This window comes from Pogona vitticeps, chromosome 6 (assembly GCF_051106095.1).
Source record: "Pogona vitticeps strain Pit_001003342236 chromosome 6, PviZW2.1, whole genome shotgun sequence".
Classification (NCBI taxonomy): Eukaryota; Metazoa; Chordata; class Lepidosauria; order Squamata; family Agamidae; genus Pogona; species Pogona vitticeps.
The window spans coordinates 73,159,386-73,176,215 of NC_135788.1; the positions used below are offsets into that span (position 1 = coordinate 73,159,386).

Here is a 16,830-nt window from a genome sequence, read left to right on the forward strand (position 1 = left end):
CAAGGTAATTGAGATACTGTATTTAAGGAGCAGCTTTACTAGTCCCACTCACCCTATAAATTTCCATGGATGAACAAGGATTAAAACCCAACTGCATATGTCCTGTATAGTCTTATGGATGGTGAAGTCTGTCACTCTATCTACCAACTACACCACACTGGGTATCTCATCACCCATATTTCTGGCAAACATTTTGCTAGCTCAGGAATAAGGCAATGAACGGGACATAGAAGAGCACCATACTGGGCAAAAGCAACTTCCTCAAGATTGTTTAGCTGCATCGCATGGCACCAGGTTTACAGAGGGGATGAGTATAGGAAATGACTTGATAAAGGGAAAATAAACAGGAAGATTCTAATCTCTTGGGATATGAGTCATATTACTTTCAGCATTATAAGCCCAAGAATATTTTTAGACCATCTTACAGCCCTGGCAAATCTGCTTTTAATTACATATTTACAACATATACATTTATCTGTAATTGATATATATTACTAGGCATTTATTCTAAGTACAGTATATCTTGCTTGTGTAAATCAAAGACATAAATAATATACTGTACTGGCAAGAACAGAAAACATTTTAAGAAATTGATTGGATTAATTTCTGTTGGTAGACTAAACAAATTTTGATCTCAGAGCACTTCAATAGAATTGGGCAAGATGTCTCTCTTGTACACACGCCATTTGAAATTAAACACTAAAGGAACATGGGATTATTGTAGATAGCCTATAATTTGCTTCTTGCCTAATATAGCAGGAAAGCTTGCACTGACCATATCTGTGCTCACTTAAGAAAGTATACTTCCATGACTTTTACATTCACATCAGGAACACCAACAAAATCTTCACAGCAATCACCTGCAGCAATGCTTGAAAGCATGTTCATCTGAATGCACTTAAGAGGGATTTCCTGAATACACGTTTAGCAGATCTCCCAATTGTAGAAATCCTGTGAATGCATTCAGCAGAACATATGTACAAGTAGACATGGGATATTTGTATCCCTGGAGATATGAATACAAATATCAGTGCCACTGGTGCTTGGGAAATCCAGTCCCTCCTCCCCATCAAACCGACAAGTCCAATTACTCATTGCTGCTCAGTGCACATGGCTGGCGTCATTTTTGTTGTGCCAATCACATAATCAGCCCGGCTAGTACTTCCCCACCTCCCCGTGCAACCATTCACTCCAGTAATGAGGCAGGATGTTGAGCAGCCAGTTGAGTGGTCGGCTGTGCGGGGAGGTGGGGAAGCTCCAGACAGGCTACTTCCACGATTGGTACAACAAGAATGATGCCGGCCATGTGTTTTGCATGGTGACCAGTAATTGGACCTGCTGGTTCGAGGGGGACAGACTGGTCTTCCCAGGCACCTGTGATGTCAATATTCATATTCACAGTCCCAAGTATACAAATATGGATATTCTCATGTTTACTTACAAGTATTGTTGCAGACAATGAACATGCAAAGGTCTGCCTAACTGGAAATCACCTGCATCTCCACTTCACCACACTTCAAGCCATAGTCGATTTCAGGCATGATCCTTGAACAGGGCTCTAGTGGCTCGTCCAATGTCATCCTGTAAACTTCATACCTGAATTGTGATTTGTTCCCAATTGATCCCAATCAAATCTAATCTAACCTAATTTAATCTAATCTAAAATAACCTAACCTACTCTAATAACGTTAGAATCTCAGATCTGGAAGGGATCCTATATATCATCAAGTCCAGCCTCTGCTTCCTAAAAGTTGTTTATCTATCAAGAGAGTTCATCTGTTCCATTTCCTTGGATGAAACACATTGTTAATCTAAGGTGGTGAAGTATGCAGTTCTTCTGTCATGAAAGAGTCAAATTTCACCTACAAAAAAAGCCCCTTACTACTTCCCAGTATTCACTACTTTCGTGCTTATGGTTTGGCCAGTATTCTTTCAGTATAAATGATGGTAATACTAGTATGTGTGTGTGTGTTTAGTCGTTTAGTCGTGTCCGACTCTTCGTGACCCCATGGACCAGAGCACGCCAGGCCCTCCTATCTTCTACTGCCTCCCGGAGTTGTGTCAGGTTCGTGTTGGTTGCTTCGCAGACACTGTCCAGCCATCTCATCCTTGGTCGTCCCCTTCTCCTCTTGCCATCACACCTTCCTAACATCAAGGTTTTTTCCAAGGACTCTTTTCTTCTCATGAGATGGCCAAAGTACTGGAGCCTCAGCTTCAGGATCTGTCCTTCAAGTGAGCATTCAGGGTTGATTTCCTTAAGAACTGATAGGTTTGTTCTCCTTGCAGTCCAGGGGATTCTCAAGAGCCTCCTCCAGCACCACAATTCAAAGGCATCAATTCTTCGGCGGTCTGCTTTCTTTATGGTCCAGCTCTCACTTCCATACATCACGACAGGAAAAACCATAGCTCTGACTATTCGGACTTCTGTTGGCAAGGTGATGTCTCTGCTTTTCAAGATGCTGTCAAGATTTGTCATCGCTTTCCTCCCAAGAAGAAGGCGCCTTTTAATTTCAGGGCTGCTGTCTCCATCTGCAGTGATCATGGAGCCCAGGAAGATAAAATTTGACACTGCCTCCATATCTTCCCCTTCTATTTCCCAGGAGGTGATGGGACCAGTGGCCATGATCTTAGTTTTTTTTGATGTTGAGTTTCAGACCGTTTTTTGCACTCTCCTCTTTCACTCTCATTACAAGGTTCTTTAATTCCTCCTCACTTTCTGCCATCAGAGTGGTATCATCTGCATATCGGAGGTTGTTGATATTTCTTCCGGCAATCTTAATTCCGGCTTGGGTTTCTTCCAGTCCAGCCTTCCGCATGATGTATTCTGCATATAAGTTAAATAAGCTGGGGGACAATATACAGCCTTGCCGTACTCCTTTCCCAATTTTGAACCACTCAGTTGTTCCATGACCAGTTCTAACTGTTGCTTCCTGTCCCACATATAGGTTTCTCAGGAGACAGATAAAGTGGTCAGGCACTCCCATTTCTTTAAGAACTTGCCATAGTTTGCTGTGGTCCACACAGTCAAAGGCTTTCGCATAGTCAATGAAGCAGAAGTAGATATTTTTCTGAAACTCTCTGGCTTTCTCCATAATCCAGCGCAAGTTAGCAATTTGGTCTCGAGTTCCTCTGCCTCTTCGGAATCCAGCTTGTACTTCTGGGAGTTCTCGGTCCACATACTGCTGAAGCCTACCTTGGAGGATTTTGAGCATAACCTTGCTAGCGTGCGAAATGAGTGCAATTGTACGGTAGTTGGAGCATTCTTTGGCACTGCCTTTCTTTGGGATTGGGATGTAGACTGATCTTTTCCAATCCTCTGGCCACTGTTGAGTTTTCCAAACTTGCTGGCATATTGAATGTAGCACCTTAACAGCATCATCTTTCAAGATTTTAAATAGTTCAACTGGAATGCCATCACCTCCACTGGCCTTGTTGTTAGCCAGGCTTTCTAAGGCCCACTTGACTTCGCTCTCCAGGATGTCTGGCTCAAGGTCAGCAACTACATTGTCTGGGTTGTCCGGGATATCCAAATCTTTCTGATATAATTCCTCTGTGTATTCTTGCCACCTCGTCTTGACGTCTTCTGCTTCTGTTAGGTCCTTCCCATTTTTGTCTTTTATCATGTTCATCTTTGCGCAAAATGTTCCTCTAATATGTCCAATTTTCCTGAACAGATCTCTGGTCTTTCCTTTTCTGTTATCTTCCTCTATTTCTTTGCATTGTTCATTTAAGAAGGCCCTCTTGTCTCTCCTTGCTATTCTTTGGAAGTCTGCATTCAAGTTTCTGTAACTTTCCCGATCTCCCTTGCATTTTGCTTCCCTTCTCCTCTCTGCTATTTCTAAGGCCTCGTTGGACAGCCACTTTGCTTTCTTGCATTTCCTTTTCTTTGGGATGGTTTTTGTTGCTGCCTCCTGGACAATGTTACAAGCCTCTATCCAAAGTTCTTCAGGCACTCTGTCCACCAAATCTAGTTCCTTAAATCTGTTCTTTACTTCCACTGTGTATTCATAAGGGATTTGGTTTAGATTATACCTGAGTGGCCCAGTGGTTTTTCCTAATCTCTTCAGTCTAAGCTTGAATTTTGCTATGAGAAGCTGATGATCAGAACCGCAGTCAGCTCCAGGTTTTGTTTTTGCTGACTGTATAGAGCTTCTCCATCTTTGGCTGCAGAGAATATAATCAATCTGATTTCGATATTGCCCATCTGGTGATTTCCATGTATAGAGTCGCCTCTTGTGTTGTTGGAAAAGAGTGTTTGTGATGACCAGCTTATTCTCTTGACAAAACTCTATTAGCCTTTGTCCTGCTTCATTCTGAACTCCAAGGCCAAACTTCCCTGTTGTTCCTTTTATCTCTTGGCTCCCTACTTTAGCATTCCAGTCCCCTAGAATGAGAAGAACATCTTTCTTTGGTGTCAGTTCTAGAAGGTGTTGTAAATCTTCATAGAATTGTTCAATTTCAGTCTCCTCAGCAATGCTGGTTGGTGCATAAACTTGGATTATTGTGATGTTGAGTGGTCTGCCTTGGATTCGTATTGACATCATTCTATCATTTTTGAGATTGTATCCCATTACAGCTTTTCCCACTCTTTTGTTGACTATGAGGGCTACTCCATTCCTTCTACGGGATTCTTGCCCACAGTAGTAGATATGATAATCATCTGAGCTGAATTCGCCCATTCCTGTCCATTTTAGTTCACTGATGCCCAGGATGTCGATGTTTATTCTTGCCATCTCCTGTTTGACCACCTCCAGCTTCCCAACGTTCATAGATCTTACATTCCAGGTTCCTATGCAGTATTCTTCTTTGCAGCATTGGATTTTCCTTTCACTTCCAGGCACGTCCACAGCTGAGCGTCCTTTCGGCTTTGGCCCAACCACTTCATTAGCTCTGGAGCTACTTGTACTTGTCCTCCACTCTTCCTCAGTAGCATGTTGGACGCCTTCCGACCTGAGGGGCCCATCTTCCAGCGTCATATCTTTTAGCCTTTTGTTTCTGATCATGGGGCGTTCTTGGCAAAGATACTGGAGTGGCTTGCCATTTCCTACTCCAGGTGGATTGCGTTTAGTCGGAACTCTCCACTATGTCCTGTCCGTCTTGGGTGTCCCTGCACGGCATAGCCCATAGCTTCTCTGAGTTACTCAAGCCCCTTCGCCACGACAAGGCAGCAATCCATGAAGCACTAGTATAGTGCTCACCAAGTGGCATAGATGGGAATCAAAACATGACTGTGTGTGGCTGGCATAATCTCCTTTGGCTGAATCATGGCTCAGCTGTTGCAGCCCCTTCTCTCTGCTCACCCAGCCACTCTGGCAAGGGGGCGGGAGGGCAAGTCTCCCTACTTAGCTGTGGAGTGGCTGGATGAGCAGGGAGGTGGGGCTGTGGCAGCTGAGCTACTGTGCAATTGGGGCAAAGGAGATTATACCAGCCACACACCATGTGGTAAGTGATCCGGAGGGGTGGGAAGTAGTCAGGCTGACCACCTGTGCCAGGGGACTTCATATACCTATCTCTAACTCAAACCATGCGACCAATGATTCATATATCATACTTATCTGCCAGTGTGGCAGGTCCTGAGCTGCACAAATTGCCAAACCATCTGAAAAGCAAGTAAGGACAACTGCAAGAAATAACTTCTGCTGACATCTGTTACAAAGTACATATCCCTCCCTAAAAGGACAGTGAAGCCATTCTATTTTTCTAGGGAGACAGGCATGGATGAGTTCTCTTGTATATGAAAAATACAAGCAAAGTCTATGGTTTTTCCCACCTCTCAGCTTTCAGATTACTGCAGAAGCACAGAGTTGGAAGGGATGCCAAGAGTCATTCAGTTCAGTGACTGCCAAAGCAGGACACCCATAAGTGAAGCATCCCAAACAAACAGCCATCTAATGTCTTTCAATTGCTCCTGAAACGCTGCTCTCTTTTCGCTCATCTAGCCAACTCCAGGCAGAGGGAGGGAGGACAAGTCTCCCTGCATGGCTGCTGAGTGGCTAGATGAGTGGAAAGAGAGCGATGCTCCGGGAGCGATTGGAAGGCTGACCAAGGCAGCTGCTGCCACCGGACACATGAGTGGACAGTCCGGTCCCAGGGACCGGGCCCTCATTAAGTCCAGCTGTGCAGAGAACATCCCCATCTCTACTAGAGAACAAGAACAAGCTAGTTTGTGGAGGGAAGTTCTACGCTAGGATAATATGAGAGACTTTCTATAAATAGAGTCATGTGAAAAAGAAAGTACACCCTCTTTGAATTCCATGGTTTTATGTATCAGGATATATTAAAAATCATCTGGTCCTTAGCAGGTCCGAAAATTGGGCAAATACAACTTCAGATGAAGAACAACTTATGACATATTACACCATGTCATAGTTTATTTAACCATGATTTATCCACAGCAAAAGAAAAGGAAGGAAAGAAATGCATCTGTATGAGCCATGAACAAAATCCATAATCAGGATTTGGACAACTAAAATATAATTCAAAAAGTAAGCTTTCGTGTTTTCTAAAACTCTTCATTTTTTTTTCATTGATTCCATAACTGCATTTTTTCTTTCATATTATAACAAAATGCCACAAATAGCTGTTTTTGGTAGCATTAAACACCTGAGAAGAAGATTTGCAACCACTTGAGAGGGAATACACTGCACTGAAGACTCCACTATCCTGTTCTTCTTCGGCACAGAAATGGTGTTCTTTGACTTAAAGCCTGACTATATGGAAAATAAATATGGGAAATACTGTGCATTTAGCGTGAGTTGATCTGCATTTTTTTTTCTCCACTGACCACATGAGGCAAAACGTGAATCAGCCTTGAGTCCCACAACCCCACCCATAACTTTTCTTCCCACCAGAAACCCTTCTACTTAAAAAAAAAAATTGAATCTTTTCACTTTAGAGGATTCACTAAATGACTAGCATTTCTTCATCCACAGAAATGAAAACAGAAAATTCACTCTACGTATCCAAGGATGAAATCTGATGCCCACTCACTTCCAGCCAGTTTTACAAGTTGCAAGCCACAATCTTATAGCATTGGCACAAGCTCTCCTGCTGTTTGAGACTGGAAGAAAAGAGCCACCCGATGTGTCATCCTATGGTCTGCAATACTCATCAGGAGAATAAGAGATGAAGAGGGCAGTAGTGGTGGCTTTCTCTCACCTGCCCCTCACCTGTACACCCTGGCAATTCCTCAGCCAACTCTTGTACAAATGAAGATCTTCAGAGCTGAAGCTGTATGGTAAGGAGTGGCCAGAAACCTACTGGTGTGATACTCCTTGGCTGAGCAGGCAGGCTGCAGTAGGGAGGAACAACCTGGGCAGGAGGGTAGCAGATAGACATGATATTTCTGGAATTTGTGGACTACCGCCCCCAGAAATATGCAGGAATTTCCTCCCCCAAATTCCTGGTGATTCAATCAAGATATCAAAGTCCTGACACCATATTGAAGTTCTTACAGCTAAATTAATTCAGACTTGCAGCCATTTTCATCTGGTAGAGAATACAGGGCAACTGGCTGGGCAGGCTTAAACTCTCTGAGAGGTGCAAAGGATTAAGTGTGCAGTAGTTTCTGCTCATTAGATTTTGGACAGAATGCATCTCCACCGCCAACCCCCCCCCCCCCCAAAAAAAAACCAACAAAAAACTCTTTGAGAACAATAATTGCTTGTGGTTGCCATTGAGCTTAGCCCTCTACACACACTTCTCCGGTCTTCTCCACTGGATGAAGATGGATGCCAGAGTCGGAATTCATTAGCTAAAAGAACTTCAAAATGTTTGTCAGGACTTGGATTTCTTGATCAATGCCCCCAGAAATCTGGCTGACAGAATTCCCAGAGACTTCTGGGAGCCATAGTTCACAAATTCTGAAAACCCCACACCTAGGAGAAACAGCAGACAACTGATTATGTTATTATGTTATCATGGAAATGCAATGGGAGGGGAGAGTGGGGTTTTGCTTGTTTATATACCGCCTAGAATAGTGTGAATTTACTAACTGGGCAGTATATGAAATCAATCGATCATAGAATAACTGAGTTGGAAGGGGCCTATAAGGCCATCAAGTACAAACCCCCTGCTCAATATAGGAATCCAAATCAAAACAGGTCTGACCGATAGTTGTCCAATATTTTCTTGAATGCCTCCATCATTGGAGCGCTCACCACTTCCTGAGGTAATTGGTTCCACTGTCATACTGCTCTAACAGGAAGTTTTTCCTAATGTTTAGCCTAAATCTGGCTTCCTGTAACTTGAGCCCATTATTACATGTCCTGAACTCTGGGATGATCAAGAACAGATACTGCCCCTTCTCTGTATGTCCACCTTTCAAGTCTTTGAAATGTCCTATCATTCTCCTCTCTGTCCTTTTCTCAAGGCTAAACATGCCCAGTTCTTTCTTTCTTTCTTTCTTTCTTTCTTTCTTTCTTTCTTTCTTTCTTTCTTTCTTTCTTTCTTTCTTTCTTTCTTTCTTTCTTTCTTTCTTTCTTTCTTTCTTTCTTTCTTTCTTTCTTTCTTTCTATCTATCTATCTATCTATCTATCTATCTATCTATCTATCTATCTATCTATCTATCTATCTATCTATCTATCTATCTATCTATCTATCTAATATAAGTATCTTATTAAAACTGTATGTGATATTTGTCTTTTGAGGTGAAAGTTACCCTCCTGGGATTTAGAATTCCTTTCTTCTAAATTTTTCATTAAATCTCAGCTATATGCAGCTAGTTGTAATGCTTAAAGTATCACAGAGAATACATATGGAAATGCATGATTGAAAATACGTATAAGCACAATGGATAGCAGGGGAAGCTACACAGGCTTAATAGGCAGTTTTGTTTGCCTTCTAATATTCACTATCTGCAATAAGGCATTTCTTTAAAACCCTAGAGCAATCTGATGTCAACGAGGTCTTTTGCAGTGCAGTTCCTACAATCTGTGTACACTGGCCATGCTGGTTGAGCAAAGTGGAAATTGCTACTCATCTGTCTCTGTTTCCTTGATGCCACCATGAACCCATTCGTGGGTTCTAGTTTCAATTGGCTATCACCTTGCAGCCGCTGAACCTAGTCCACCCAGAAGTGTTTTTTTTAGCCTTCTTCTTTCCTGCTTGCTCCAAAGAAGGGGAAGGAAGCCTGGCTGGCACCTTGCACTCAGGCTAGCTTGTTTGTTATATTGTGGATGCATGTATCCTTGTGAAAGTAGTCTCCCAAATGTGATGACTAGGGGGAGGATTTCTATGTCCTGTCCTATTTTTTCCTGCAACCTATATTTCAGCTTATGGTGCCTTGAATATGTTTATGAGTACTCTGGTGAAAAAGGCCAGATTACTCCTAAACATGCTTGAAGTTGCTTACGGGTTCAAATATAGGTTGCAGAGAAAATGTCAAATGCCATAGAAATCCTCCTCCTAGTGATGACCATCTTCCACCCCAGGATTTTGAGACAGATTAGTTTACAGAACATACATGTGGCTTAATGAATTCCCAGTGGTCAGAGTTGCTAAAGTTAGACTGACTAAATTTCTCCCTGGACAGTCCTGGTTTTATGAATTCTGCTTCTGCTAAACTCTGAAAATCCTCCACAAGCCCTGTGGTTTTATGGCCAGGAATCTTGAAGCAGAGGACATCTGTGAGACACAGCTCAAAGCGTTGGCAAGCCATTTGGTGCAGAATGTTTTAACTTGGGCAGCACAAAGGACTTCAATTCACTGGTTGAGGCACAAGACAAGTGGGTCTTTATAATCCTAGAGTGGGTTAGACAGAGCACTGTTGTTCCCTAAGAACCACACAAGAATCCCTGTTGGAAAAACAGCTGCTCTCACACTACCAGTGACCAAGTTTCTACGATAGAATTTTTCTCCAGTTAGCATTTAATCAAAAACCCAGAAGAAACCAAACACTGCCTGTAGTGACTACTTGCTTTTCAAAGTGGGATTAGCTACTCAAAGGCTGGAATCTTTACCTGGCACACAGGTAATATACACAGGTAATATACACAGCCCTTATTTGTGCACGTGTCACCATGGCAGGTATGCAGATTGGCTTTAGCTATACACAAGTGCTCCTGGCCACTTCTAAAATCTGGCATCCAGGTTTGAGGACATATTTAGGAGTCTTCAGGAATGGACCCATCCTACACAGGCTCACCAGGCAGATCTGCCTTTCTATTGACAATGAAGGACAAGAAAAGGCACACCTAAGGACTTGACCTAGAAACATTTTGTGTGTCAATAAATGTTGCACTGGAAACTTCCAGCACATTTTCTATATCACATCATCTCAATGAAATGAGGACTGCTGCATAGGAAACTCATTCAGGCGAAACGTATGTTCATGGGGGCAGACTCTATGCTTAACATCATCATGCTGTCAAGTCCACTCCAATTTATGGCAAATACTTCTAAGTATATACTCAGAATTCGTTTACCATTTCCGTCTTCTACAGCTGCTTTGGAACTGTGCAGATTGACCAAGGCTATACTGGCTAGATCTTCTCCTGGGGACACAGTGAGGAATCAAATTTCCAATCCTTGCAGTTAGATACCTAATTCACTGTGCTATCTTGCCATATATCTAATGATCCATAATTGCTGTAATGTTCATAGTTGTCATCAGCCTACTTCAGATGTTCTAAATTGATGTTGAAAAGCATATGATAAAGTTTCTAATGAATAGGGAAAAAGTCAAGGGTTCTAGAGATGGTAACACATTCAGAGAATAAACATCAGTAATTAAGTCTTATTTATATTTTTACCAATGAAACTTTCAATAGAAATTTTACCCACTAGGAGCTTAATCTGAAGACAATAATCCTAACGTGCTTGCTAAGATTTTTATTTTAAAATCCAGGGACTGTAAATCAGATCTTCAAAGAAACAATCTGGTTGCCATTTGTTTTTTCTAAGCCACTCTATGTGACAGCAGTTTTTTGGTATGTAGAAACACAAACCTTTTGACTTGATTGAACATGCACAGTTCACAGTAGTCTGACAAACATGTTTTTGTCAATAAGGGAGAGAAAAGGGAAACATGCCACACAAAGAAACTAGACAGTTACTGACATGCCCAGCTAGAAGAATCTACCATTGAGAAATTCTGCCCTCTGCTTGCTACGTTAACCAACCACTATGAGAGAGAGAGAGAGAGAGAGAGAGAGAGAGAGTAGCAAGGAAGTAGCAAGTGGATTTAGGCTACAGTTTGTTGATTTTCTTTTTTTTTCACTATAGGAAAATAAATCCTTTGAGAAAAATAATTTTGCCTTCCACACTGAATAGATTTTATAATAATAAAAGCAATTGTTATGTGCCCTCAAGTCAGAACCAAGTTACAGCAACCCTAACACGTCTTACAAGGTGAGGTATTTAAAGAACGGTTTTAACCCCAGTGAGTTTCCATGAAGGCAGTGGAACCTGAGCCAGCTCATATGCAAGATGAATCGTGGAAACAATCCATCTGGAGATTGTCTGTGTGGTCACAGGTGAGCCTTTAGAGTTTCCTTGGAATGCAACAAAGAGCCTTTTTGAGGTACGGAACGGTGCAGTGCGGGATACATAATAGGACAGAGCCCATTTGATGTCGAGGGAGTGTAAGACCCTTTCCAGAGGAGAGGTAGGTGAAGGGAAAAAAGTGGGCAACACAATGGATTGGTTAAGGTGAAAGGATGTTGAGACCTTGGGAAGAAATGACAGGTCTGGGAAGAGAGTAACCTTGTCCGGATGGAACTGTAGGAAGGGGGGAACCATCCTCAGGGCTGCCAACTCCCCCACCCAGCAAGCCAATGTGACAGCATCAAGGTCTTTAAGGTCAGAAGCTGTTCTGACACCGAAGCCAAAAGTTTGAAGGGTGGCTTCATCAGGCAATTGAGGACTAGCTGGAGGGACCATTGAGGGGTAGGAGACTTATAGGCTGGGTGCATATTATGAAGCATGCTCCACCAGGCAGTAGGCGAAACTGGAGTATGCTCCACCAAAGAGCCCAGTGTAGAGTATGGGCTAGCATGAGCCAAAAGGTCCGCTGAGGCATCCCCCCAAGCCGGGGAGAAGCTGGGATCTGGGGATGGCAAAACGTCCGACAACCCAGGTGGACCATCATCGTCCCATAAAGGGGTCCGCACCACAGGCGGGTCATGCCAAGGACTCTCTGGACGAGGCAAGGAGGGAGAAGTTACCTCCGGGGAACGTCGACGCTTGTGCACCTTCTTTTTCTTCTTTGATGCTGAGCTTGAGGGAGGCTTCGACCTTGATGCCGTGGCCGTCAACCTCGAGGAAGACACTGTTTGGACGCCACTTTGGCCACCTTGGAAGCCCTTGTCGATGGCGGTGAGTTGGAGAGCAATGCCAGCAATTCAGCACGAGGAGAGTCTGTAAGGGTCCCACGAGACGGAGACAAGGATTTCTCCCACAAATAAGACCACAAACGCTGCAACCTCAACTTCAGTGAGGGCTTAGTGAAGCCCTTGCAAACCACGCACAAAGCCGGCTGGTGCTCTTCACCAAGGCACAATAAACAACGGGAATGGCCATCAGACAAAGCAGTCTTGTTGTTACAAGGCCCAGAGCGGCCATAAACACAAGTCCATTTTTATGCTTTCCAAACGTACTCACGAGATGAAAAACGAAGTCCAAAACAATCCAAAGTAATACCAGGGAGGTCTGATACAGAGGGAAGGAAGGCAACTGATTTTTAAACAAACACGAAACTTCCTCAAAGCTGCTGCAGTGGCGGCAACAAAGGAACTGAGGCACTCGGTGACGGGGGGGCGGAGTTATAGCCAGTGTGTGGGAAGTCCCGGCACCATGTGCTTGAGCTAGAAAGTTCCGAGGCTGCTCTTCACAGGCACAGATTAACCCATTGGTGTGCATTCACAGAGACCATGAAGAAGAAGCATACATACAAATGAAATGCTTAAGTTACTACAGTTGCATACTGCCAGAAAAATGTCAGCAGCAGGAGAAGTCTTCAGTGCAGCCTTTGTTCTCATTAAATATCAAAGTTCGTCAAGGGACAAGATACATAAAAAGCAACTAAGCCTCTGGAATATGTTTACCTTGGAGTGAATTTCTCTAAGCATTTGCACTGAATGAAAGGAAAAAAAGTGACAGCATCTAAGTCATCGGAGTAGATTTATGTAATGCTCCAACTTGGCTGAATGTCTAGAGTGACTAGAGGCTAACAAGAACGCAGCTTTCGTGCTTTGAAAAGATGTTCAGGAGTTGAAATTTTGACAGGTTCAGCTTGTTATTCAATGATTTTGAAAGAGTCAAACCTGCTTAAATTCTCTCTTTTACAGGACTGTGAATTGTACAGATGGGCCTATCCTCCTTAGCATTTGGGTCACTTTGATTTTCCCCTTACTGAAATATTAAGTAAACAGTTTAAAAAAGTTACAGTAAATTTACACAATAAGAGTATTGTCATTACAGTGGAACAATTCCAGCTATCATCACACATCATATTTTAATGAAAGCAGAGGTCTATGTAATGATTTATTTCACCACCATACAAACAAATCTTCACAGTGAAGTTTGTGAACAGCTTCTATACTATTTGTATTTTACTCTACTGAAAATGTCAGAATAATTCTTACCAAGAACTGTTCGGCATGTCTCTGATGGGATACAGCTCTGGCAACCAGATGGACTCAGTTGCTGATAATGCAGGGGAGTTTTCACTGTACAAGAAGAAAATTAAACAACATTTATTATAAATCTAGTAGTCAGAAATAGAACAGCTATCAATAAATACATGAAAACCACTCATACCATAGGGAGTCTCTGGTGATACTGGAAACGCTGGAGTGACTGGGACTGTTTCATTTCCCTTTTTGGTTGGTGAGAAGATACTGCCATCTCTTTCATCCAGGTCTCCATGGTAGCTTGCAACGCCCATCTAGAATGCAAAAATGGACACATGGCCATTAAAAAAAATCACATATAAACTTCTAATATAATTTTTAATCCAGTTATAAAGTAGAAACACTTCATTTTCCTTAAAACTACAAACAGAGAGAGGGATGCAGTTAAATGCAGATAACCTGGGAAACAGCCATTAACTCAATACCATGTTTATATTTTCTAATGTTTTCTGAAATAATGGAGCTGGTTCCAAGTTTCTGCGGGCCTTTAGGCAAGAGCTATCAGCAATTCCCCTTAACTCTGTATTTTTCCACGGATAAACTGGGAGCCTCAGGATTCAGGGGGAAGCCCTTAATATAGGAAAATCATCATTGCTGGTCCTGCCAGTGGCAATTTTTGGATATTAAAGCCTCCCCACAATTCCAAGGCTTCTCAGGTGTTAGATCCCTAGGAAGGTTTGGAACCTGAGTAGGGGAAACATAAATGTTGAAATTAAAGATTCAAGTCTGTGACTGAAGATATCATAAGCTCTAATGTGCAAGGAGTTACACAACGTGATTCCGGCTAGTATCTCAGTAATCTGTGGAACTCTGTATCACCAATCAGCATTGTAATCACCCCTAATTACAAACCAGATTAGGACCAAAGATGAAACAGGGTGGCTTATGTGAAGTTAGTAAGAGAGTAGATGTACACACTTTCAAGTTTACAGTTCAAAGGACAGTAGTAATTCCTACCGAAGTCCAGCTAAAGCAGGAGGAATAGGACGGGGCAGAGAAACCCATCTTCCAAAGGAGTGGGATTCCACTAGTAGCGTGACAAAACTGCCCAGAAGCCTATGGAAATCTCAATAGCTGTATGAGCTTCATTAGCAGTGTACCTTGGCAACAAATAAGTGTTTCTGCTGAAGGAGCTCTTGCCATGGGGCATTCCAGATATCTGCCTGTTGATTATCTATATATAAATCCACTTCATTCCCCTGACAAACACCTGGATTAAGTTTCTAGGCTGTACCATTTCCAGGATGGTACAGGTGTTTTTCCTTTCACTGCTTTTAATGGGAAGGAAAAGGTTTTAAAAAATAAATAAATAAATACAGAGCTATCCAGAAAAAGGGTGGAAAATAAATTGCCTGCCACCTCTTGCTCTGGACAGAGCAAACCACCAGTTTGTTGTGCACAAATCCATCCATAATAATGTAGGGCTACTTGGTCAGACACTACACATTTCTAAATACAATGAATATTAGTTATTTGAACTTGTACATTATATACTATTGAATGTGAAATACCAGACATGAAGCTCATATGACCAGTTGAAAATTTATTTTGTTGCTTGTGTAAAATGTATATTTTAGATTGAAGACATTTCTTTCCTGGCCCTGAGGAATAGCTAAAACTTAGCAAATTAATTTTTTAAAAATTATTAGTTCCCTCAGCCCTAGTTAGCACAACTAATGGAATGGAATGTCACAGTCCAACAGTATCTGGAGAGGCACTGCTTTCTCACAGTGATCTTCCAGCTAACTTCACTTTGCTGTCATAGCTTACTCTAGTGACCTCTTGATTCCGCTATATTAATTGTTACTTCACTGGATTCAAATGCCCTGAGAGGATATAGGAACACCAAGAACATTCTCCATGGGATATGAAGAAAAGAGATACAAAATAGCAGTAGATATTTACATGTGGTGTCTCTGTGTTTTAAGGTATCACAAGAAAGGACTAGAATGCAAGTACAAAAGAAGGCCTACAGAAATGCCTTAATAATGGTGACCATAGGCACAGACTCTCCATAGAGGCAAGCTTCTACACAATGCCATCCACCTGCCCTGCATTACTTTCAACTGGATATGTACTGGAAGAGGAACTCCATCCACTTTTTGGCACTTCCAGGGATAGATCAGGTTATCAAATTGTTGTTACTGGTCTCATCTACAAGGTTAAAACACAAAATATTTCCTAATATATATAAGAATGACAGAAATGTCTGTTTGTTAAATTGTTATGTTAATGTTTGAAGAAAAGAGTGGACCTAAGTCTCAACATACTTAATGCCACACTGATTTTTACTCAAATGATTTTTGTGTACCTCTTTGGTCTCTCCTCTAGACACAAATGAACCTGAATTTTCAGAGTGGTCAATGGGAGACGACTTTGTCCATCCACTTTTGCTGTACAATGACTGTTTAGGGGCATCACTGTCATACTGTCCAAGGTTCAACTTCCTGCTTCGTCCCTCTAATATGTCATCCTCTTGGGAACCTGGGGGTACAAATAACACATCAGTCTTTAATCTAGCTGTCCTTGCTGCAGGGCCCTTGGATGATTTTGGACTCTAACATCCATTAGCTCACAGTTATTATAGTAATCAGGATAATACAAGTTGTAATTCACAATCATCTGGAAAGCCATAGGTCTCCCACTCAGGAGTGCATAATCCAAATTCAGTTCAATACTTCCCAGCAAAATCTCTCAGCCAATATTAAAATGAAAAATAATATGGACTGAAGCTTGAGGAAAGCAATGTCATCCATTAGCAAAAGCAAAGTCTCAGTGACAAAGTCAAACTATGTTTATATTTCATATATATATTTATTTCAGCAAAATTGAATCACTGATTGCAATATTATTAGTTACACAAAATGAATTGTAATATTTGGGTATTCTAAATTCCCCTTGATCATTACTTCCCACAAATCATTTGCCTACAAAAAAGAACAAGACCAGGTTGCTATGTGTTTACTATACATACCATGAATTCTTTCAGTTCTACATTGGCCAACAGTTTGATGGATTACTACATGCAGAGGAATGGGAAATGCATTGCGGGAAGATATAACAGGATGATAAATGAAGACTTATCTCTTCCAGTATAATTTGCAAGAAATTTAAGCTAAAAGCCATGTGTTGGGTCCTAAAAACTTTCCCCATATATCAGGCACTGGCAAAAATGCATTTTGTTTTTTGTTTAGAATAT

General features: G+C 41.9%; 1 protein-coding gene across 8 annotated transcripts in view; it reads right to left on the reverse strand.

The window, feature by feature from the left end:
• TNS3 (tensin 3) overlaps positions 1-16,830 on the reverse strand; it is a 301,059-nt gene that overhangs the window by 40,127 nt on the left and 244,102 nt on the right. For all 8 annotated transcript variants that reach the window (XM_078377581.1, XM_020811228.3, XM_020811227.3 and 5 more), the window contains 3 exons: positions 15,943-16,115; positions 13,759-13,885; positions 13,584-13,667 (listed from right to left, as the gene is read on the reverse strand). In XM_078377581.1, the coding sequence (XP_078233707.1) occupies positions 13,584-13,667; positions 13,759-13,885; positions 15,943-16,115 (384 nt within the window). The remainder of the gene's footprint in view (positions 1-13,583; positions 13,668-13,758; positions 13,886-15,942; positions 16,116-16,830) is intronic.